At 42.5% G+C, this 25,903-nt stretch overlaps 1 protein-coding gene and 1 long non-coding RNA gene across 4 annotated transcripts in view; one reads left to right on the forward strand and one right to left on the reverse strand.

Annotated features, from left to right (window-relative positions):
* Nucleotides 1–25,903, forward strand: part of CTNND2 (catenin delta 2) — a 1,100,621-nt gene that overhangs the window by 1,050,332 nt on the left and 24,386 nt on the right. For both annotated transcript variants that reach the window (XM_061393866.1, XM_061393867.1), the window contains one exon: nucleotides 9,030–9,114. In XM_061393866.1, coding sequence (XP_061249850.1) covers nucleotides 9,030–9,114 — 85 coding nt within the window. The remainder of the gene's footprint in view (nucleotides 1–9,029; nucleotides 9,115–25,903) is intronic.
* LOC133233749 (uncharacterized) lies at nucleotides 11,685–24,986 on the reverse strand. Of its 2 annotated transcripts, XR_009731825.1 has the most exons (5): nucleotides 24,801–24,986; nucleotides 24,448–24,508; nucleotides 20,451–20,591; nucleotides 13,585–13,706; nucleotides 11,685–11,876 (listed from the first exon to the last, which is right to left on the reverse strand). It is a non-coding gene; the product is annotated as an uncharacterized LOC133233749 (long non-coding RNA). The 2 variants fall into 2 exon arrangements; XR_009731826.1 differs by lacking the exon at nucleotides 20,451–20,591.

The following is a 25,903-nucleotide window of genomic DNA, read 5'->3' on the forward strand; positions in this document are numbered from 1 at the left end:
AGGAACCACGTGGTTCTCTTGTTTATTTATTTTTTAGGACTGGGCGGAGGGGAGGTCTTTCCCTGAGGCTTTCTGTGGGCTGAGCCTTCAGGGCTTACCCTGGGGCCGGCAGCAAGGTCAGGGAAAGTACCACAGGCTTTGATTTTGTTTATTTATTTATTTCTGCCTGTGCGGTCTTTGTTGCCGCACTGGGGCTTTCCTCTAGTTGCAGCGGGCAGGGCTACTCCCTAGTTGCGGTGCCTGGGCTTCTCACTGCAGCGCTTCTCTTGTTGTGGACTCCAGGGCCCGCAGGCTTCGGTAGTTAAAGCTCCCAGGCTCTGACTCACAGGCTCAGTATTTGTGGTACACAGGCTTAGTTGTTCCAGGGTACGTGGGATCTTCCCAAATCAGGGATCAAACCCGTGTCTCCTGTAGTGGGAGGTGGATTCTTTCCCACTGAGCCACCAGGGAAGCCTCAGTTTTCTTTTTCACATGGCTCCAGTGGTTGTTATTGTTCAGTGACTCAGTCGTGTCTGATTCTTTGTGACCCCATGGACTGCAGCATTCCAGGCTTTCCTGTCCTTCACTTAGCTTCGCATAGCTTTAGCGGACCTTGGAAATCTCTAATTGAAATGCGTACCTGTTTTGGGCATTAGAAACTTATTATGTTGATGCTTTTCTTAAACAAATGCACATGCATACACAATAAAACCACAGTCCACTCTGATATAATTGTCTATGTTCATGAGACATTCAGAAAAGAAAGTATTGTCCCTGAATCTTAGAACTGTAGAGCTTCCTTCCATCTGTGTGAGCATCCCTATTGGGTCTTAAAGAGAAAAAACTGCTTTTATCAGTCCTATGGTCAAAGAAAATTATTTGATAAAACTAATTAAAAACTCATTTTGAAGAAACTATCCATGAAGTCATATATATCGACATTGCCATTCCAGAAAATAATCCTGTTAGGTCTATTCCATCTGGATTGTTGCTAACGGGAGGTTCCTTTTACTACAAATAATCTCAAATATATGCTTTAAATTGATGGAAAATTTCTTCATGGAATAGATACTCATTTCATATCATTGTTTCCTTACCTTTCCCTCAATGTTTAGCAGTCCTGATTTATGAATTTAATAAGAAGTGTTGAATCCACTTGCGTCAAGCATTTCCCATTTAGACTTCTCCTGCTTGGTCTCATCCATTCTGTTCTGTGGTTTACCTCCTTTAGACAGTGACTAATTTGGGGGTCAAAGCAAGGTTTTTATAACTGGCCATATCCTCATCTCCCACCTGCACTTCAGTTGGATTTTCGCTTCTCGCTGCTCTTAAAATGCATCCAGAAGAATTACATTGTGTCTTAGCACTAAACTCACCATTTGTCACTCAATTCTATCATGACAGCACATCTGAGATTCCCATGGCCTTCTAGAAGTGTTTTAATGAAATAAAAATACTTTATTGAAATTTTTTGGACTTGAAGATGATTTAATAATTGGAAAAGGGAGGAATATCAGTTTGCTCTAGTTAATTCATAAAATGCTTGCAGACTTGCCCTCCTCCCAAAACTACTCAAACTTTTGTGATCACATGAGAAAACAAGATGAACAAACATGTATAGCTATGATTCTCCCCTTTATGTATGTATACGTTTTATTTCTAAATATGCACAAGCTTAAATATGCCATGATTTAGATGAGTCAGACTGCAAGTGCTGATCAAGGTGTGCTTGAACTGTATAACTCATCGCATCTTGCCAATACACTGGAACAATTATTCTGGAATCCTGCAGCTGGAATGCCTGTGCTGAAAACCCGCAATGAAATTGCACCAAGATTCTCAGCCACCCCTAATTTGACAAGTCTAGCGAAGATCAAACATGGTGTAATTGTTAATGACTCTTATAGGAATCTTATACTTACCATTTTTGAAGTCTTGATAACTTGTATTATTCTTTTCACATCATTTTAAACACACAGCATGGACATTCTGTCATATCCATCTGTTTCAAAAGTACATTTGTGTTTTTTTCAGATTTTAACAGTCATGTAGGAAATAGTGTTGAATGTGTCACTGTATTTTGTCATAAGACAGAAAAGCCATTAACGGTCTCAACTGTTACTTGTCAGTAAGGAACTGTGTTTGTGGCTGAGGTTATAATCACTTGTCACATTAGAAGCACTCAGTTGTTCAAGTCCTTCAATCAACAGTTATAGGCTTTCAAGTCACCATTGTATCAGACTGGTCTAGTGGATGAATCAAAATTAACTAAAAAGAAAGCAGTATTTCTTTGACCTTCATCAGTTTTTATAACACTGTAGTATACTGGCATGTTAATAGAGAGGTTAAAAGCTGCAATTCATTCCACATTCTCAGTGTGTATTTTGAAACTAAGCAAGAAGTAGGAAAAAATTATAGCATCAGAGGACTTTTTGCATACTAAAATTTTCAACTGTATTATCACCACCTGACTATTATGTTCCTCTAGAGTTGATTGACTTCTGTCATAGATACATATCTAGCTAGCAGTGATAAAATCCAGCAAAACATAGCATTTAATCTTTGCTCAGCATTGATTATATAAGAATAGTATGTGAGGATCATCAGAATTGCAGAGCTTCTCCCCAAGGAGCCTACATCAACTTCCCAGCACCAGGAAGACCAGCCCCCCGCTGGGAGAGCTGCAGGGCTGTAGGAAACATGGACTCTGCTCTTAAGGGTCTCACACACACTCTCATCCCAAGACTGAGCACTGAAGCAGTAGTTTGAAAAGAGCCTGGATCAGAGCACTTACTGATCTTAGAGGGCGTCTCAGAGAGGCAGGAGGCAGCTGAGACTCCCTCTGGGAACAGAGATGCTTGCAGCAGCTACTTTGGGAAGCTAGTTCTACCGTGCAGACACTGGTGCTAGCGAGTGCCATCTTGGAGTCCTCCTTCTAGCTCATTAGCACCAGGGGCTTACTTGCCCATCAGCCAGTCAGCCTGACTCCTGGTTCTCCTTAGGTTGACAAGCTAGCTGTGCCCGGACCAGTAGCGTCCATACAGGGCCTGGCAGCCAAGCAGACCACAGTGCAGTCACCTACCAGCGCACGCATAGCAGTTGCCACCCCCCCACACACAAAAAGAAGGGCTCACATGGCCCACAGGGAGGCCCCCCTAGAGCACACAGCTGTGGTGACCGCAGGAGAGTGCACTGCCGGGCCTCATAGGATATCTACATAAGCCCGCTCCTCTAAGATCAGGAAGTGTAACTTCAGACCTGCTTAATACATAGAAATAAAAACAGAGAGTACAGCAAAACGAAGTGACAGAGGAATATATTCCAAATAAAGGAACAAGATAAAACCTCAGAAGAACTGAGGGAAGTAGAAATAATCTACCCAATAAAGAGTTGAAGGTCATAATCATAAAGATGCACAGGATAATGAACACAGTAACAGGTTTAACAGAGAGTTAGAAAATATAAGGAAGAATCAAACAGAACTGAAGGGTACAGCTGTTGTTGTTCCATTGCCCAGTTCTTTCTGGCTCTTTGTGACTCCATGGACTGCAGCACACCAGGCGTCCCTGTCCTTGACTGTCTCCCAGACTCATGTCCATTGAGTCAGTGATTCCATCCAACCATCTCATCCTCTGTCGTCCCCTTCTCCTCCCACCTTCAATCTTTCCCAGCATCAGGGCCTTTTCCAGTAAGTTGGCTCTTCACATCAGGTGGCCAAAGTATTGCAGCTTCAGCTTCAACATCAGTCCTTCCAGTGAATATTCAGGACTGATTTCCTTTAAGATTGATGGGTTGGATCTCCTTGAAGTTCAAGGGGCTCTCAAGAGTCTTCTCCAACACCACAGTTCAAAAGCATCAATTGTTCAGCTCTCAGCCTTCTTTATAGTCCAGCTCTCATATCTGTACATGACTCCTGGAAAAACTGTAACTTTGAGTATACTTGTATAACTTTGAGTATTTTTGTATAACTGAATTTTTTTAATACACTAGAAGTAATGAGTAGTATATTAGATGATATAGAAGAACGGAACAGCAAACTTGAAGACAGTAGTGGAAATCAACGAAGTTAAACAAATAAAATATTTTTAAGTGAGTATGGTTTAAGATACCTTTAGGACAACATCAAGCATACTAATCCTGGCATTGTAGGGGTCCACAAGGAAAAGAGAAAGAAAGGGGCAGAGAATTTATTTGAAGGAATAATATTAATAGCTGAAAACTTCTCCAACCTGGGAAAGAAAACAGACATCCAGGTCCAAGAAGTACAGTGAGTCCCAAACAAGACGAACCCAAAGAAGTCCTCACCAAGACACACTGTAATTAAGATGGCAAAAATTAGAGATAAAGACAGAATTTTAAAAGCAGCAAGAGAAAAGCAAATAAGTATGCACAGGGGAACTCCAATAAGTCTCTCAGCTGATATTGCAGACCAGAAGAGAGGGGCAAAAATAAGCAAAGGGAACCTAATTAAACTTAAAATCTTTTGCACAGCAAAGGAAACCATCAACAAAGTGAAAAGACAGCCTACTGAATGGGAAAAAAAATTCACAAATGATATAACCAACAAGGGGTTAATATCTAAAATATATATATATAATATTATTTATATATATATATATATATATATATATATATATCATACAACTCAATAAACAACCCAATTAAAATTAGGCAGAAGACTGAAAAGACATTTTTCTCCCCAAAGAAGACTTACAGATGACCAACAGGCACATGAAAAGATGCTCAATGTCACTGATCATCAGGGAAATGCAAGTCAAAACCACAATGAGATGTCACCTCACAGCTATCAGAATGGCTATTAAAAAGGACAAAAATAACCAGTGTTGGCAAAGATGTGAAGAAAAGGGGACTCTTGTACACTGTTGGTGGGGATATGAATTGGTACAACCACTATAGAAAACAGTATGGAGGGTCCTCAAAAAATTAAAAATTGAACCACCATATGGTCCAGCAATTCCAGTTCTGTATAGTTTTCTAAAGAAAAAAAACACTAATTGGAAAAAGTATATGAACTTCAGTGTTTATTGCAGCATTATTTACTACAATTTCCTTCTCCAGGGGATCTTCCCAACCCAGGGCTCAAACCCGGGTCTCCCACACTGCAGGTGGACACTTTACCATCTGAACCACCAGGGGAGCATATTTATTACAATATGTATGTATATATTGTATATATAAACATAGTAAATATATTATTTACTACAATATGTATCAAATCAGATCAGTTGCTCAGTCGTGTCCGACTCTTTGCGACCCCATGAATTGCAGCACGCCAGGCCTCCCTGTCCATCACCAACTCCCGGAGTTCACCCAGACTCACGTCCATCGAGTCCATGATGCCATCCAGCCATTTCATCCTCTGTCGTCCCCTTCTCCTCTTGCCCCCAATCCCTCCCAGCATCAGAGTCTTTTCCAATGAGTCAACTCTTCACATGAGGTGGCCAAAGTACTGGAGTTTCAGCTTTAGCATCATTCCTTCCAAAGAAATCCCAGGGCTGATCTCCTTCAGAATGGACTGGTTGGATCTCCTTGCAGTCCAAGGGACTCTCAAGAGTCTTCTCCAACACCACAGTTCAAAAGCATCAATTCTTCGGCACTCAGTTTTCTTCACAGTCCAACTCTCACATCCATACATGACCACAGGAAAAACCATAGCCTTGACTAGACGAATCTTTGTTGGCAAAGTAATGTCTCTGCTTTTGAATATGCTATCTAGGTTGGTCATAACTTTCCTTCCAAGGAGTAAGTGTCTTTTAATTTCATGGCTGCAGTCACCATCTGCAGTGATTTTGGAGCCCAGAAAAATAAAGTCTGCCACTGTTTCCACTGTTTCCCCATCTAGTTCCCATGAAGTGAGGGGACCAGATGCCATGATCTTTGTTTCCTGAATGTTGAGCTTTAAGCCAACTTTTTCACTCTCCTCTTTCACCTTCATCAAGAGGCTTTTTAGTTCCTCTTCACTTTCTGCCATAAGGGTGGTGTCATCCGCATATCTGAGGTTATTGATATTTCTCCCAGCAATCTTGATTCCAGCTTGTGTTTCTTCCAGTCCAGCGTTTCTCATGATGTACTCTGCACATAAGTTAAATAAACAGGGTGACAATATACAGCCTTGACGTACTCCTTTTCCTATTTGGAACCAGTCTGTTGTTCCATGTCCAGTTCTAACTGTTGCTTCCTGACCTGCATACAAATTTCTCAAGAGGCAGATCAGGTGGTCTGGTATTTCCATCTCTTTCAGAATTTTCCACAGTTTATTGTGATCCACACAGTCAAAGGCTGTGTGTGTATATATACATATACACACACACACAAAAGAATATTACTTGGCCATAAAAAATAATAAAATATTGTCATTTTCAACATTATAGATGGACCTAGAGGGTATTATGCTAAGTGAAATAAGTTAGAGAAATACAAATACCATATGATTTCACTTGCATGTGAAATCTGAAAAACAAAACAGAAGAACAAACATAACCAAATAGGAACAGACCCAAAGATATAGAGAACAAACAGGTAGCTGCCAGAGGAGAGAGGGATGGGGCAATGAGTGAAATGGGTGAGGGAGATTAAAAGGTACAGAATTTCAGTGGTAAAATAAATGAACCATAGGGATGAAATACACAGCAGGGGGGATATAGTCAATAATATTGTAATAACTTTGTGTAGTGCCAGATGGTAAATAGAATTGCCATAGTGGTTATTTTGCAATGCATATAGCTATCAGACCACCAGGAACTAACAGAGTGTTGTAGGTCAATTATAATTCAATTGTTTAAAAAAGAATAAAGTGTACCTGTATCTATATCCATGAAAAGATCTAGAATTCTCTGTCAAAAAAATTCAATATATTTAGAGCATGATACTAGCATAAATGTGAAATCATTTAGCAACTGTCCCTTTTAGGTAAAGAAAATACGTATTTCACTTAAATATATAGTTCATCTCATGGAGAAAAATTTTTTTTAATTTACAAGAGTACTATATTTTTTCTTTTAAAAGTATACAATATTAACTAAGAGGTTTTCAAACACAAGGTTGAATTCCAAGTCAGCAGTAATGAGTAAGAGATAGTGTTCCAGTTTCCAGTAAGTAAATGGATGAAGAAACCTTAAACATAGTTGTTCTACATTGCACACTTGAAGACCCAGGAAAATAGCAGACATTTAATTGATCTCGTATTAAGGTCCTATCATTTCATTGCAAAATTCAGGTCCTTGCTTCCTAGGTGGCACTAGTGGTAAAGAACCTGCCTGCCAATGAAGGTAGACATAAGAGACGTGGGTTTGATCACTGGGTCAGGAAGATCCCCTGGAAGAGGGCACGGCCACCCACTTCAGTATTCTTGCCTGGAGAAGGCTGACAGTCTATAGTCCATAGGGTCACAAAGAGTTGGACAACTGAATTGACTTAGCACACACACGTCCATTTACTCTGGCTCTCAAGTCCAACCTCAACTTGATCTCATCTCACCATCTGCTCACTTTCCATTTTAAAGACTATTTTATGTTAAAAGCAGTTTTGATCTCAATTCACATGTTCTCTTTGGGGAATCTGTGGGCCATTGCACCAGGAGTCAGCTTCAGGGGTGGACTTCACACTGGTGTCCTCATGTGTGATTACGACCTGCCCAACTCCAGGAGTCCCTGCATAAACCAAGGGTCAGGCAGCTATGATCCAAATCCCACCGTCCACCCTTTCTTGTAAATAACACTTGACTGGAACACAGCCACTTCCGTTCGTTTATGTATTATTTATGACTCCTCTCTTCCTGCAATAGCAGAGTTGAGTAGCTGCAACCAAGACCATATGGCCCACAAATCAAAGGATATTTGATAGCTGACCCTTTATAGCAAAAGTGTGCCAGCCCTTGAGATCAGACACAATGCCATGTCAGCCACTCAGGTCATGAGGCTGATTGAGGACTCCACCCATTGGAGCAAAGAATCCGCAGGTAGTTAGCAGGGCCCTCAGCACTCATCCAACTGATTTCCAAGAATCAGATTGAATTGAATCAACACAGATGTCTCGACCTAGAGTCTGATCTGAGATGCAGGTTGACACCGAACCATTATTTAGCAATAGATTCATAAGGATTTCAAAGCCATGACTCAAAAAAAAAAAAAAAATGGTAAGAACCGCTAGTCCAAAGGTTTACATGACCTTAGTTTCTTACTCTGTTCTAGAGGACAGAACGTGAATTGTATGAAGGGCTTTGTTTATAGATTCTTTTATCTGTGCTTATTCCACCACACAAACGCAAGAGAGCCCGTGTGCCCATGAGTGCACAGGTCATCTCCATGCCAATCGCCTGTGCTTGGCTTCCTTAGCAAAAGGAAAGCAGTTCCCTGTACCCCTCAGGCAGAAGAGCAAATGCTATACAAGCTCTTACGCTTCAGCTGAGAAAATGAGTATCTTTTTCTCCTTACTCCTTGCTTGCACTCAGTCATGACCAACTCTTTTGCGACCCTTTCTACTGCCTGTCAGGCTCCTCTGTCCATGGGATTTCCCAGGCAAGAATACTGGAGTGGGTTATCATTTCCTCCCCCAGGGGATCTTCCTAACCCAAGGATCAAACCCAAGTCTCCTGTGTCTCCTTTTTGTATGCATTGTATGCAGATTCTTTACCCACTGAGCCAGCTACACAGGTTAGACAACACAGCTATTAAAACCCCTTAATCTTGCCTTTCCTGGTCAAGATTCTTTCTGTTCCATTTCCTAGTCCAGCACTGGACCTGCATTCTGACTCAGTGCACTGCTCTTGGGTTTGCATTGTGAAAATTCTTTGCCAAATTACAATACCTTCCTCCCCCCACCCCTATCCTGCCCCCTGCCGTGGGTGTCGGGGGGAGAATGAGGTTGGACACTGGTGACCTGCATCCTTTGCACTGTCCAGACTGGAGAAAGAAAAGGGGTCAGAAAAGCCATGAGGCTTTTATTCTCTTTATTCTTGCTGTTTCCTGCCAAGTCATTTGAAGCCCATCTGTCCTCCTCACCACTTGTGTGTCCTGTCTTTTCTTTATCAGACACTCTCCGAAGGTGGTCAAGGCGGCATCTCAGGTCCTCAACAGCATGTGGCAGTACCGAGATCTGAGGAGTCTCTACAAAAAGGTAAGGTTTGCTTTACCTTCTTGGCTCGGGAGCTGCACACAGACCCTGAGCCTAAAGACCATATTTGGTCATAACAAGATATGTCACGGATACAAAGGAACCTTGTCTGAGAGTTTGAGCAAGTGAAACACAAGGGAAGCAAGAAAATCAGTAAAGAAGCAAAAAAAACGGGTCACTAAGTGTCCCCTGAATACATCCTAAGATCCATCAACTTTCTGGATTGGACAGACCTATAACCGTGGAGTCTTACCTTCAAGACAAATAAGTTTGTGTCTGAGCTTCTACATTGTATGAGAGACTAAAAAGCAATGAACTGAGGGATTTTGCACACACTCTCACACAGAAGCATCAATAAGTGGCAATAAATAACTGAAGTCATTGTGGAGAGGAGACAAAAAAAAGGTAAAAGGCAGTTCAGGAGACTGAGAAGTCTTGCAACCTAGGAATACTGAGACCTGAGTTCCGCCTCCAAGACACCGACCGGTTCACACGCAGGTGAAGGGCTGATAATCCTAATGACGGTCGTAGATCGTAGGAAGAGGCTGGGCGTTTGCTCACAAGACTCCCCGGAGGCAGGCAGAAATTTATGTCATACATTTCAAAGGGGACTTCCTCCCCAAAATAGTTTAGAAACATAACCTAAAGCAAAAAGGTCACATCTGGAAATTTTGATTATATGATTCTTTCCCACATGTTCGTAAACAAAGGATGCGCAACTGTTCTTTTTTGGTTCGGAGCAAAGAGTTCTTTTAACAGTGTCCCCCAGAAGGTACTGTTTTGTTATTACCACACAGCATATGTGAGTTGTTTCAATGATCAGAGCTCTCAGGATAGATTTGAGTTAACAAATGGAGCAGAGAACATCACTGATAGGCACGGAGAACAGCGTAGACATTGGTCTCCATAGGGATTCGGAAAGCGTGAACAGGGCTTCATCATCAACTTCCAAGAGCACCTCCTTGCCTCCCCTGGCAGCCTGCGTGGAGGGGGGAGCCAAGAATCACTGCCACCTTGGTCTCCAGCATCCCAGTCTTGGAATGGGAGGTGGGGCCACAGCAAGAGGCTCAGAGGGGTAAGAGAGGGTGAGATCCATCTTGCCAGAGGGAAAATTGATCTTTTTCTAAGCCTGTGGGAGAAAGTTAAATATTTAATAACTGACTCTACTAAGTTAGAGTATATTTCTAGATTTCTCCAAGATCTTCCTATTTCCTGTAAGCCTTGCTTTGTACTTCAATTTAAAGTTTAGCCCATATATTTCAGAAATCTCTTTCAAGATTTTTCTGTTCCTTAAGAGGAAGTATGTTTAGGCTGAAATATTGCAGAAGTGTTCTGGATTAATTATATCCTTTCCTAAATATCTTGCTATTTGTCTAAAGTGTTTTGAGTTCCATTCTGCCTGTTTTACTTGAAATGCACATCCCTTGGTTCCTTCTGGGACTCTTTCAGAAGTCAAATGAATTCCCTCCAGGGACAGGATCCTTCGGCTAAACAGGCAGCCAGACATGAAGAACACACTATAAATTAGAAAAGAGCTGGACGTTCTGAATCAGTGGCTCTGGAAGTTCAATGAAATATTACTGCCTCAAATAAACTCCACTTCCCCTGAATTCCAACCATTTCTTTGCTGGAATATACCTTCTCATACTTCTGTGCATTGAAGGGAAACGGCTTTTAGAGACTCCACAAGTTATTTGTTGAATTGTAGTATGAGTTTTCCATTTTAGTTTTTTCTGTGTTTGTAGTAGGGTTCAGAAAGTGTAATTGTCTTTCACTTGCCATGAGGGAAAAAAAAAAAAGAGTATGTTGTCAGAAATTTAATGGTGCTAAAACTCAGGAGCTAAAGAGGGTTTAAAATGTGTCTTAATGTGAGGAGATTCAAGAAAGACGGGCTGGAGAAGCTGAAGGTGATGTTTTTGGTTGATCCATGATTTTAAAATATTGAGAAAGAGCTGTTCTTAATGATTTCCAAATTGTGCAGTTGCAAAATGAAATGAGGACTTTGTGCTCAGTGTAAGTGCTACAATGGCAAAGCTCAAAATTCACAAAAGCTTTTCTTTTTGAAAGGTCCTGTGGTGAGAAAATCCAAATTCATTCATCCTTACTAATAGTTTTTAATCAGTGAGGCAATAGATTTCTATTTTGTTCTTCACTGACAGTTGAGAGATCATTTTCTAAATGCCTGATCCGTATCTATAATTACTCGTCTTTCTAATCTGTTTATTAAATACTATTATAGGCTTAGGAAAGGAAGAGTTCCAAAGAAAACGTGACATGTAGAGCAGCCATTGTGGCTGAAAGTGAAATATGGAACAGTGATTGGCAACTGCATTGGTTCAGATTTACGTATTGTGGATTTACTGGATAAATTAAGGGCAAGAAAATTACAGAGAAAAATCTTGAAGAATCTGTAGAGTTTGCATGAATTAGGAGATAAGAGGAAAAGAGCATTATGGACAAGAGGGAAAAACACAAGTGGATAGATGTAAACTGAAATAACAATGGCATATCTATGGAACGGAATTAAAGGTCCACCTGTCGTTGGCTTCTCACCTCCTTCGGACCCAAGCACAGAGGCCAGAACCACATTTCCTTAGCTCAACTACTTTATTTCACTTAGAGATCCATTTAATAAATTAGAATATTCTTTTGGCTGGGTGTGTTGACCACAATATGTTGGAGTCCAGACACATTGTGAGCCAAAACGGATTTGCATCATCCAAACCTTCAACTTCAATGAGGCCTGGACTTCTGATTTTTCTCCCCTAAAGGAAAAGAAACAGAAGAATGTTATCACACAAAGGCTAAATAATGCATCACCTTAAAAAAAGTCCTTAAGATTAGATAACCACAAAGAGAAGTTTCAAATATCTTAATCATCTGTATTTTTGCAGAGGATGTTTTCTAAACGGAAAGAAGGTGAGCCTTGGAGCAGACTTGATAGAGGACTGAAAGGAAAGCAGGCGATCAAAAGTTCTTGACTTTTTGAACACTGGTACTTAAAAAAAAAGTTGCAGTCATGACTGGCAGTGTGATTATGTTTGATGATGGTAGGGTTTGTTGGGACCACTGGTTTTGAAAGAAAGGAGATAAATTTGAGGGGAGGGTGAGATGGGGACATAGACTTATAAAATTGCAGAAAGCATTTCTTATAAACCCTTACATAATACCTTAATCATATGCACATCTCAAAAAAATATATAGTTATATTGTTTGGGATACAGGCTAAGTTACTCTTAACAGGGAGACTCAAAAATTCAGAAACCCAAGCTAAACAGGTATCCCTTTCTGTTGCATGGGCCTGTACCTGGTTAGGCAGGTGGTCAGGTGGTCCAGAGTCAGTGGTGACCCTGGGATCTGTCTTGTTATCGTGCCTTGTACTAGGGTATCATCATTGCCTGTGTGTACCAAGCTCCCTAACTGAGCTCTTCCCCTCTCATTGCAGCCCGTAGGAAAAGTGAGGGCAGGTGATGTTCTCTGAAGTGTGTGATGCAAAAGGAACCAACCTTCTGCTCCCCTGCCACGACCAAGAACTCAATCATGTGGCCACAGCCACGTACCCGGCTGTGAGGGAGGGTAGGAAAAGTGAGCCACCAGGAACCCTGCTAAAGCTTGGTGGCAGGAGGAGGGAGTTATTTTACTAAAAGAAGGAAGGTGTCGAATCAGCTCCAGGAGTCATTTCCTTTTGTTCAAATGTCAGGTTAGCCAAAGTTTATTCTGATTTTTCTGTAACGTCATGTAGAAAAACCCAAACTTTCTGGCTAACCAAGTATTTTAATTATCCATTGCAAATCACTAAGGGGGCATATTATTCCATTTTTGAGTGGCTATGATTTTTCAGAACTCTTATATGAAGTAAAAATCTCTGTATGTGTACTATCTGTCCTCCAATGCTATACTGAAAAATCTACTTTCTCTTCTGTAGGATAGCCTTCCCATTTTTGAAGCCAGTCATCATGTCTCCACAAGGTCATCCCTTTTCAATTGTAGGGATGGCAACATTTATTATTACTACAGCTATCAAAAAAGCAAAACCTAAAAATTGAAAGTTACATTTTCATCACTGTGCAAAACTTAGAACTTAAGGCCAGGACACAGCATCGGGGCAGCCCCTGTCAAGTAGAGAGAGAGAGTTTTTCCGGCATTCAACTTATAATGCTTAGGTTCATTATTTTGCTCTAAGTATTGCAAAGAGCTCCAGAAAGAACAGCATCTACTCAGCCACTCTATGAGCAAAGTCCTTTGTTCATAAATGCAGGGATCAGATCAAAGACAGATCAGATATCAGAATCAAACTCTGCTGATGGTCACCAAGCTTAGAAACCAGACTCATTCTCCCCCATGAATAGTCGTGGCCTTGTGTTTCTATAGTTGTGGTCCTGTGGGGTCCCCCACCCTCCTACCCCTCCCCAACACCCCTTGACCCTCCCATGCCTCCCCTCCCCACTCCCCCACCAACCCTCCTACCCTTACCCCTTGGGATCTTGCTCGGTGAGCTTATGTCTCAAAGAATGCCAAACCACCTGTGCTTGAAAACTTGAAACCGAACAAGGTAGTCTTTCTGTGGATAGAGATATTGTATTCACTGTTGCCATCTGGATGAGAGAAACAAAGCATAAAACTAATCTTTAAATGTCCTTCCTTTTATTGTCGGGAAGACAGACTCTCAGGCCACAGGTACCATTCAGCTAGTGAATAATGAGCTTTGATCGAGTGAAGTCATGCCCTTCACGGCCTGAATCACTCAGGACTCTCTTTTCCTACTGCCGTGGGATTCATTACATTGGTCCCACCACTGTTGCACTCACAAAACGAGAAATCAATAAGTAATTATGGATAGGGAAGGGAGGCCTGCAGATTTCCTCAAATGACCAAACCACAGCGGGTAAGCGAGTGGACACAGCGCTCAGGGCGTCTTTCACTGCTTCCAGGAAACTGGCCTCTGTACCTCGGTGAGTCAGTGGTCCTGATCCCTGTGAATTGAAGTCACGGTTCACATTTCACGTCCCTCATCACTCTCCCTTGCTGGACATTTAAAAATCAATACTGGATTGCAGCGAGAACTAGAAAGATATTTTGAAATATTGTCCAGGAAAACACACAAGATGATCAAAATTCAAAACTTTGATCTCAAAGCTTTGCAGCAAGAGGAGCAAGAAACACTTTTATACTTGCTGTAGCATGTTGCCATCTTGAGAATAAATAGATGTTTTTCCTTGGTGCGTATTTAAGGTGGTGATGGAAAAGCAGTAAATCCTCTATAGAAATAAATGACTGAATGTAGAGCTGTCGTTCTATCAAGGAAATTGCCCACCAGGAATTTATTCATCTTTCTACTGTACTGGAAAATTCTTCACCAAGAAATGACTGGAAGCACATGAAAACTTTCGATCACAGTCTTCTTTCTGGCATTTTTTAATTAATTAATTTTTTATTGAAGGATAATTGCTTTACAGAATTTTGTTGCTTTCTGTCAAACCTCAACATGAATCAGCCATAGGTGTACATATATCCCCTCCCATCTCTCTCCCCACCCCACCCCTCCAGGTTGATATCGAGCCCCTAGTTGAGTTTCCTGAGCCATACAGCAAATTCCTGTTGACTATCTATTTTATATATGATAATGTAATTTTCCATAATTAGAGGAAAATTGCTTTACACTGTTGTGTTGGTTTCTACCCTACGACAACGTGAATCAGTCATAATTATGGTCAGGCTCTTAAATAATCTGGATGCTGTGTCCTCCAGATTTACAACTGTAGCTCGAGTTCTTTTCTAAATCATGCACATCAAGCTCGGGTAGGAAACAAAGAGGCTGAGGTTAAACTCGGTGATGATGCTGTCTCCTCCATAAATCTGGGTGTTTGCGTGTTGATTTTTGTATTGACAAATAAGGCCCTCCTTCATGAGGTCCGCTGACCTCTCAGAGACCATTCTCAGACACTCATCATATGATATCTGTCCAAAAACAAAGGCACAAATGGGAACAGAAGCAAAAATCAATTGTGCAGAAGTGGAAATCGATGCACATGGCAGTTGCTAAACAAGAAGTGACTAAGTTAGAGCTGCTGTGGGGCTGGACCTCCCAGCTGGGGAAATTCTACCCAAGCAGCATCTAAGTTCAATGTTTCCTTTCTGCCTCTGCTCTCCCAGGTGGCTTTACTGTAACATTTTAAATCAGAACTTCCAAAAGTACCCCAGAGACAAAAGCAGGGGAAAAGGATTGAATTGGGAACTAGAAAACTCACTAAACTTTTCTTTTTTTGGAACTGAAGTTGATTTTCAATGTTGTGTTAGTTTCAAGTGTACAACAAAGTGACTCAGTTATACGTGTATATACTGTTGTTTAGCCTCTAAGCCGTGTCCAACTCTTTTGTGACCCCCATGGACTGTAGCAGCACCACGGACAGGCTCCTCTGTCCATGGGTTTCTCCAGGCAAGAATACTGGAGTGGGTTGCCATGCCCTCCTCCAGGGGATCTTCCCAATGCAAAGACTGAACCCACGTCTCCTGCAACTCCTTCACTGCAGGTAGATTCTTTACCACTGAGCCACCAGGGAAGCCCTACATTCATGGGCTTCCCTCGTGGCTCAGATGGTAAAGGATCCTCCTGCAATGTGGGAGACCTGGGTTTGATCCTTGGATCAGGAAGATCCCCTAGAGAAAGGAATGGCTACCCACTCCAGTATTTTGAGGACTTCCCTGGTGGCTCAGATGGTAGAAAAAAAAAAATCTGCCTGCAGTGCAGAATTCCATGGACAGAGGAGCCTAGCGAGCTACAGTCTGTGGGATTGCAAAGAGTTGGACGTGACTGAGTGACTATCACTTTCATGTTTATATTCTCATTTAGATTCTTTTCCATTATAGGTTATTATAAGGCACTGAGTATCGTTCCCTATGCTATACAATAGGACCTTATTTTGTTATTTATCTATTTTTCTATTTAACAGTGTGTATCCATTAATTTCAAACTTCTAATTTATTCCCCCATTTCTACTTTGGTAGCCATAAATTTGTTTTCTATGTCTGTGAGTCTATTTCTGTTTTGTAAATAAGTTCATTTGTATCATTTTTTAAGATTCCATCTGTAAGTGACATCATATTTGTCCTTCTCTAACTGACTTCACTTAGTATGAGATTCTCTGGGTCCATCCATATTGCTGCAAACGGCATTATTTCCTTCTTTTTAGGGCTGGTCTATATTCCCTGTGGGTTTCTCAGGTGGCTCAGCGGTAACGAATCCACCTACCAATGCAGGAGTTGCCGGTTTGATCTCTGGGTCAGGACAATCCCCTGGAGAAGTAAATGGCAACCCAATCCAGTATTTTTGCCTAGGAAATCCCATGGACAGAGGAACCTGACAGGCTACAGTCCCTGGGGTCACAAAGAGTCAGAAACAACTTAGTGTCTAAACAACAAATATTCCATGTATATATGTACCACATCTTTTTTTATCCATTCATCTGTTCATGGACACTCAGGTTTCTTCTATTTCTTGGCTACTGTGAATAGTGACACTATGAACTTTAGGGTACATGTCCCTTTGAATTAGAAAAAAAGCTAAGTTTAATGTAAATCTACCACCATTCTTGTTACTTTGGGCAATACACTCAAGCTCACCCTTCCTTATTCTAGTAGATGGGATGAGCTACATCTAAGAGCGCTTTCATTTGCTTGGGGAGAAAGGACGTGATCAGTTTATTGTCTCTTCCTACCTCACCTGCTTCCCCTCTCATAAGCTATTCCTCCTCGTGTCCCAGTGCCCGCACCCCCACCCTCCTCCCAGGCTCTGCCAGGAAAGGGGGATCAGCAGAGAGGAGAGAGACCCTGGCCACACGGTTGTACCCTGGCCTTGGTACACCCGGCCTACAACAGATGCCCACGTGCTGGCTCCTTCTCTCATGAGGACAGTGGTGTGGTTTGCTCATGCATGCATGCTTAGTCGCTTCAGTCGTGTCCAACTTTTGCAACCCTATGGACCGTAGCCTGCCAGGCTCCTCTGCCTGTGGGATTCTCCAGGCAGGCATACTGGGGTGTGTTGCTGTGCCCTCCTCCAGGGGATCTTCCCAACCTGGGAATTGAATCTGAATCTCTCATGTCTCCTACATTGGCAGGTGGGCTCGGTACTTAATACCAACCTCCAGCTGAGGACTGCTGGCCTGGACCTGACCTCTCCCAGCTAACTGCTCCAGGCTCTCCATGCGCCTAAGGCTTCCACTATCCTGCACTGAGACCAGAGCAGATAGACATTTTCCACCCCATAGCTTAGTGTGGGAATTCCTGTTTAAGAAGAATATACTTTATAAATACAAAATTTTCTACAGCCTTGGAGGGGGCTCATGCAGTGGACAATCCTGAAACCTAAGCTTCTTGAGCTCCATGGTTGCTCCACCTCTGGCACTGAGTCTGTGCTTCACCCTGATCATGGCAATTCCTACAACCCCCAAACACCAGAGAACCCGTGGCCAGGCAAAATAAGGAGCTCACTTCCCAGGCTTCAGGAGATGGGGGATAGGCTGGGGAATGTCCAGCCCATCAACTGCCTTCAAGGAAGCCCTCGCCTCCAACGTTCTCCACCCACTAGTGAATTCTCAGCCTAAACTCATGTAATCTGGAGGTGGGGCATGTGTTATACTGCAGAACTTATTTTATCCCCCACGTCCACAAGGATGAATGGATGATCTAATTTTTTACTTTGAGAATATATGTGGAACAATGGGGCATCTGTTGTTCCCTGCTTTGGGACCTTAGCCAAAACACAGGCAATGGAAGAAAATTATGTTAACATCCTGTCACATACCTTGTTGCAAGTATTTAATCATCTAAAGTTGTCCTCGGGTCTAATCAGTTGTGTCTCGCACCCCAAATAAACATGGCTTACAGCAGTTAGAAATTAATCACCCTCTGTTAGTTTCCTATTGCTGCATTAACAGATTACAACAAACTCAGTGGCTTAAACACAGATTCATGATCTGAACAGTTCTTGAGGGCAGAAGTGCAAAGTAGGTTTCACTGGGCTGAAATCAAAGGGTTGGCTCTGCAGTGAGTAAAGTGGAGCTTTGGGGAACTCCCGCAGCTGGGGTTGGGAACAAAAAGAAGAGGAGCCAAGAGGGGGATTTGACTCCTTTCTTCTGTCATCCCTGCCCAGTTCCTACGCCTGCCTCACCTGCTTCTCCCTGTCCTCTCTTTAAGTCTGGAGCTGAGATTTTCAGCATTGTTATGTTGCTGTCAGTCAGTCACTAAGTCATGTCTGACTCTTTGCAGCCCATGGACTATATCACACCAGGCTTTCCTGTCCTTCACCATCTCCCAGAGCTTGCTCAAACTCATGTCCATTGAATTAGTGATGCCACCCAACCGTCTCATCCTCTGTCACTCCCTTCTCCTCCTCCCCTCAATCTTTCCCATCATCAGGGTCTTTTCTAATGAGTTAGCTCTTCGCATCAGGTGGCCAAAGGATTGGAGCTTCAGCATCAGTCCTTCCAATGAATATTCAGGGTCGATTTCCTTCAGGATTGACTGGTTGGATCTCCTTGGGGTCCAAGGGTCAGCATGGTAGCCATTAGTGAGGGGTTGGCTATTGAACATTTGAAATATGATTAGTCCTCTTTGAGATATTCTCTGGGCTCAGTGGTAAAGAATTGCCTGCCAATGCAGGAGACTCGAGTTCAATCCCTGGGTCAAGAAGATCCCCTGGAGGAGGTCATGGCAGTCCACTCCAGTATTCTTGCCTGGGAAGTCCCATGGATGTAGGAGCCTGAGAGGCCAGATTTTAAAATCCCATATTTTAGATATATGGGATTAAATAAATATAATATTAAAGTTAAAAACAAAAAACTGTTGGTCCTGGATGCACCCCCTCCTGAAGCTGTCTAGAGAATCCATTTCCTTGCCTTTTCCAGCTTATAGAGGCCGCCGCTCCCTTTGGCCTTTTGCCCCCTTCCTCCATCGTCTAAGCAGGCAGCATGGCTTCTCTGATTCTCTGTCTCTGCTTCCGTGGTCACATCACCTTCTCTGAAGGCCTGCCTCCTGCATCTCTCTTTGAAGACCCTTGTGGCTGCATTGGGCCCACTTGGATAATTTAGTGTAATCTCCCTCTTTCAAGAGCTTTAACTTCACCACACCTGCAGAGTCCCTTTGCTACATAATGTAGCCTGTCACGGATTCTAGGTAAGTAGGATATGGGTATCTTTGGTGGGGGGAGCATATCATTTAGCCAATCACACCCTATCACATTGGAGTCTAATTGTCTGGATCTGGTATCACACCTCTCACCAGGGTTTTGGCTCCTTCAAACTCGATGATCACCATCTCTGGAGGGTTGCCCTCACCTGAATTCTCCTCCTTGACCTCAACCTGTCCACGTTCCAGTGGAAAAGGGTGGGGAAAGGCATCCTTTTTCTTTTTTTTTTTTTTAAAGTGGGGGTGGGGGATGCCTTTGTAAATACTTTCAGAGCTTAGTCACGTGGCCAAATCTCCCACCAAGAGAGGCTGAGACATGGGTCCAAGTGAAAACCAGTTTCTATTACAAAGTGGGAAAATGAGAGAAAAGTCTACCAAGATGTTTATGTCCGAGAATGTTATGCACATGCTGATGGTAACAGTCCTCTTGATCGCTGTACCCAGTTCTTAATAAAAACCTCATTTTGAGAGATCCCACCATGCTTCCGTTTGGTACTAGTAAACTCCTGGTAGTTAACCACGACATACTTTCTTGACCAAATTATATCAGTTTCTTTCTAGCTTGTCAAATCTTCTTAGTGATATCGGTTCTTTAGAATTAGTTCAATGGTGATAAATTGAATTCCTAAGATGGATTTATTCAATATTTGCTTTTAAAAGATGATGTGTGCGTGTAAAGTCACTTCATCATGTCTGATTCTTTGCAACCTTATGAACTGGAACCCAATAGGCTCTTCTGTCCATGGGATTCTCCAAGCAGGCATATTGGAGTGGGTTGCCATGCCCTCTCCCAGGGGATCTTCCTGAACCAGGGATTAAACACAAGTCTCTTGTGTCTCCTCCATTGATAGGCGGGTTTTTTATGAGTAGCGCCACCTGGGGAGCCCTTAAAAGATGGTACATACTGTGAAAGACTCTTATCCTTACATATACTGTACCTTTAAGTAGCCAAATCAATTTAATTAAATTTCATTAGAGGCACCGGAGCTGAAACAAACTAATGAACATAACTGGTGTGTCAGGTGGTATTTATTTTTGCATTAAACTGCAAATACTCCCTTTTGGTCCTTGAAGATTTAGTCTAAATATTTAATTCTAATAGCTTTTGGAATTGTTGATGGAATTAGTTTTAATGACTCTTTTAACAAACAGTTTACCTTAAAAATAGATGGAAGCTTGTTTTATTATAGTGAAGAGGAACTGTGAGTTTATCCTCAGGGAAAATCTGTCTTGGTCTTCAATCGCATAGTCTTCAACCGCGCTGAATACTCTGTTTCCATTTTTTTTCTCTATGATACCTGTTATTGAAATGAGGAGAATGTTTGTATAGCTACCACTAATTTGGAATCTTTTCTTTCTCTGCTTCGTTGTGATTACATCAACAGGTTTATTCCACTTAAAAAAATGACTGGAAAACTGGCACAATTTTGAGCAATCAAATTTTTCTTAAGTGAGCAGTGTCTCAGCTGGTTACCTTTTTCAGTGCATGGCAACAATTCAAATTTTAACTTTCATTTAAAAAATAGCTTCCTGATGAAGTGATTGAAGTACAAGCTGTAAATGTCCTAGGCTGAATGAGTGGATGAACTTGAGTTGCTTAAAAGCTCCAAGGATTTACACCACCCTTTCTTTATATCTCAAGTCACTCATACTAAATTAGAATTGACGAGTTTTATGCACCAAGAGCCTTCAAGGACAGCTAACACACACAAAAAAACATGTATTTGTTACTTCAGAACTAAAGAGTCTCTCTATGCCTATTGAGAAATCCTTGTTTAGATTCCAACTAAATCTTACCAGATTAAAGAAGTTCCAAAACTGTTTTCAAAGAGAGGAAAAACATATACTGGCTGACACTGTCCTCATATCTATTTTGGGTGCCAGCGAATATCCTCCGTGGAAAGAACAACTATTCTCCATTTTCAAGGTTAATTATTTATTGAAGCTTTTGTCCAAGTCAGAGATGTCATTTATCACTAGAAAAGATTTGTTGCTTCTGAATTCTAAGTATAGAAGACAGAACGTCCAAATCTCACTTTGAAGACAGAACTGCAAATGGGACACTCCCCATGTAACTTACCATCACAGCTGTAGATATTCACTAACTTTGTCACTTTCCGCCCCATCATTGTCTAATCACTAAAGGGCGCCTCTTCCAGAAGTCAGAGATCACAGAAAAAGTAACATGAAATCCCTTGCCCTCTTTGTTTTCTGTTTGGAGGATAATTGCTTTACAGTGTTGTGTCCGTCTCTGCTGTACTACATTGTGAATCAGCTGTAAGTATACATATATATGTAAGTATGTGAAAGTGAAATCGCTCAGTCGTGTCCGACTCTTTGCGACCCCATGGACTGTAGCCCCCAGGCTCCTCGGTGCATGGGATTTTCCAGGCATGGATACTGGAGTAGGTTGCTATTTCTTCTCCAGGGGGAATTTTCCCAACCCAGGGATTGAACCCGGGTCTCCCGCATTGTAGGCAGATGCTTTACCGTCTGAGCTACCAGGGAAGCCCACATATACATATATCCAAAACCACTGCAAATGGTAACTGCAGACATGAAATTAAGACACTTGCTCCTTGGAAGAAAAATTATGACCAACCTAGACAGCATATTAAAAAGCAGAGACATTACTTTGCCAACAAAGGTCCGTCTAGTCAGAGCTATGGTTTTTCCAGTAGTCATGTATGGATGTGAGAGTTGGACTATAAAGAAAGTTGAGCACTGAAGAAGTGATGCTTTTGAACTGTGGTGTTGGAGAAGACTCTTGAGAGTCCCTTGGACTGCAATAAGATCCAACCAGTCAATCCTAAAGGAAATCAGTCCGGGATATTCATTGGAAGGACTGAGGCTGAAGCTGAAACTCCAATACTTTAGCCACCTGATGCAAAGAACTGACTCATTGGAAAAGACCCTGATGTTGGGAAAGATTGAAGGTGGGAGGAGAAGGGGATGACAGAGGATGGGATGGTTGGATGGCATCACCGACTCGATAGATGTGAGTTTGAGCAAGCTCCGAGAGTTGGTGATGGACAGGGAGGCCTGGCGTGCTGCCGTCCATGGGGTCACAAAGAGTTGCAAATGACTGAGCGACTGAACTGACTGACTGATCCGTCTATGCCCTCCCTCTTAAGCCTCCCTGCCACCCCTTCCTCCACGCCCTAGGTGCCGCAGAGCGCGAGCTGAGCTCCCCGTGCTCTGCAGCAGCTCCCACTGGCTCTCTGTGTTACACTTGGTGGTGTATATGTGTCAGTGCTGCTCTGTCTGTCCCACCCTGTCCTTCCCACACAGGGTCCACAGGTCCATTTTCTATATCTGCGTCTCTATTCCTGCCCTGCAAATAGGTTCATCTGTACCATTTTTCTAGATTCCATATACATACGGTAATATACAGTGTTGGTTTCCTCTCTTTCTGACCTAATTCACTCTGTATGACACAGTCTGCGTTCATCCACATCACTAGCTTGTGCTTAGTTGCTCAGTCATGTCCGACTCTTTGCGACCCCTTGGACTTTAACCCGCCAGGCTCCTCTCTGTCCATGGGGATTGTTTAGGCCAGAATACTGGAGTGGGTTGCCATGCCCTCCTACAAGGGATCTACCAACCCAAGGATCGAACTCAGGTCTCCTGCGTTGCAGGAGGATTCATTACCCTCTGAGCCACCAGGGAAGCCCTCTGTATGACAGAGTCTAGGTTCACCCACATCACTACACATGACCCAATTTTGTTTCTTTTTATTGGCATATAGTTGATTGAAAATGTTGTTAGTTTCTGCTGTTCAGCAAAGTGAATCAGTTATACATATACGTATACCCCCTGCCCCACCCAGGCCCGGTTCATCTCACCTCCTGAAGTGGTGGATGAAGATTTGGTACTTAACCCCTTTTCTCTAGACTCCCTTATCACCAGATTCTCCAAACAGTCCGTGAGATATTGCCTTTCCTCTCCATTTTTGCTGTAAGCTCTTTGTTACACAGATTGAACAAGTCATGTCCCTAATCCCCTTTCCCTGCTGGTCCAGCTGGCACTGTGCTTGTCCATCCCTTCTCTGTTCCAGTGCTGGGGGCAGGGCTCACCGCCCTGCTCAGCTGGCAGACACAGGATGCTCTCTAGCGGTCTGGTCCAGGGAAGGAAAAGGTGTGGGAACACTCTTGCTTGACACATTCCATTCCATCACATCCACACACTCTGCACACCTCCTGTGGGCATGCACAGCGCCCAGCTTCTACTCCAGAGCAGTGACTCTGGTCATCAGTGTTCCCTGCCCAGAAACATTCCTGCAAGTTGAGCCCTTCATTCCAGTGGGCACACGGCACACCTCGCAGCAGGCGTGGGCTCCTGTATCCAACCGAAAGGAAGTTGGAGTGTATCGAATGAGAAATGGGATGCTCTCTCCCTTCTCCTCCTTTTCCCCAGCTCTGCTCAGGTTTGTGTTTGGGGAAAACTGAGCATCTTTGCTGTGGACAGGAGCTCATGGTTTCTGAGCTGCAGGATGCAATAAGCAGTAGAGATTCGGGGAGGGGCAGTGTGTGCAAAGAGGTATGTTCTCTGAGAGCTGTACGTGTAATCAGCACCAATTCAGGGCCCAGGTGTGGCAGATATAATGATGCTCTAGAATTAGCTACACAATTGGTTAAAGAGGAGACAGTTTTATATCCTCATGTTGAAACATAGAGGACAGGGAGACATTACCATCAAAAGTGTAGTGGGCAAGCCATAGGCTACTTTTTTCTTTCTTTTTTTTTCTCTTTTTTTCTAGGTACCATTTTACCTAAACTAGCACTGCCTTCAGCCCAGCAGTATGTCAGAAAGGACAGATATACCAATAGCAGCAGATGAGGTTGCTCTCAGCTAAAACATTAAAAAAAAAAAACCCATAAGGCTCTGATAACCTTCATTTGTTATAGAACTGTAAGAGTGTAAGAACTGTAGAGTTAGCAATAAAGACTATGACATCGATTATCATTGCATTTATAATAACTAATGCAGTTATCTTAATTCATTGTCTTCAACCAGCAGAATCTATTAGGTACCTCTGTGTTGCAGGTACCATGCTAGAGACCAGGAAATAGCAAGGAAATAAACATGGCCCAGCCCTGCCTCACAGCTGGGCAGATGGACAGGCTTGCAGCAGACAGAAATGAAAGGTCATACCATTTTGTTCATAACAGGTAAGGGAAGGGCTTCCCTAGTGGCTCGATGGTGAAGAATCCACCTGCCAATGCAGAAGACACAAGTTAGATCCCTGGGTTGGGAAGATCCCCTGGAGAAGGAAATGGCAACCCACTTCAGTATTCTTGTCTGGGAATATCTCATGGACAGAAAAGCCTGGCATGCTATATAGTCCATGAGGTCACAAAGAGTAGGACACGACTGAGCAGCTGACCAGCAATGGCAAGGCAAGTAAAAGCATACCAGCACTGCTAAAATCTCCCCTGAACCTCAGAGGCATAATTCATTTAGTAATAGTGATTTATGGAACATGTATTGCCCCACCTCCTGTTTACCTGGCTCCAGACTGAGTGGGATGAGTAGGATCTGACAGGTAGAAAAAGAGCAGGTGTTGTGTGAGGTCTCAGAGCTGCCTGATCAAAGGTGTAGGCTGTGAAAATGAGTCACAGGATGATTTTTGAGTAATCAGGTGTGAGTAGGATGTCGGGGGGCGGGGCACCTCTCTGGCCTGAGTTGGACTTATTTTTGTTCCTGTGGAAGTCAACCTTGGGAATGCCATATCTGACACTGCCAAATGGAGTCAGAGCCCTAAGGGCCTCCTAGGATTTTGCCCTTTAAAGTGTATTCTATATCCCTATTAATCACTGCCAGATATATGCATACAAACTCCAAGCCAGTGGTTCCCAGCCACGCTATTCATTTTGAAAATACCAATGCCCAGACCCTACTCAGAACAATTTAAACAGGATCTCAGAGGCTGAGGCCTAAGCAGAACTATATTTAAAACAAATATTTAAATAAATAAAATATTTATTTAAAATAAGTATATATTTTTAAATATATTTAAAACCTTATATATATTTTATATATATAAATATAGTTTAAACTATATTTAAAGCTGATTGAATCATTCTGCCCTTAATTTCTGGAAAAGAAACCAAGACAGAGCTGACCAGTCATCGTGAGCCCAATGGATCCTGGGAGAGGTGGGCCGACTTGGACAGTTGTCTAATTTTACTTCTATCAACAGAGAGACCCACGGTGAAAGCAGTTCTGAGCCTTGACAAACAGCTCCGTTCATTCTTTCCACACAAACCTAACATATTCATGTGCTGATCTAAATTGAATACCCTGCACAATTTCCAGAAAAAAAGGCTACGGGGTGAGTGTGTATTGTACTAAGCTCATGTAGACAGGTCTGAAAGTCACTTAGATCTTTCATCCCAACTCTGATGATGGAAGTTTCTCCAGTAGCACAGTCTTGGTGGAGATGTTTGTGGGATGGTAAGAGCATGTAGGATGGAGATGGTTATAAATTCAGGGACCTCAAAATACAGAAGGAGAAGATTGGTCAGAAATAATATAGTGACCACCATTTAGACAAACCATGAGGATGTAATGGTCGTGAGGCTGTGAAAAAAGTTCCCTTGATTCTCAC

This window comes from Bos javanicus, chromosome 20 (assembly GCF_032452875.1).
Source record: "Bos javanicus breed banteng chromosome 20, ARS-OSU_banteng_1.0, whole genome shotgun sequence".
NCBI lineage: Eukaryota > Metazoa > Chordata > Mammalia > Artiodactyla > Bovidae > Bos > Bos javanicus.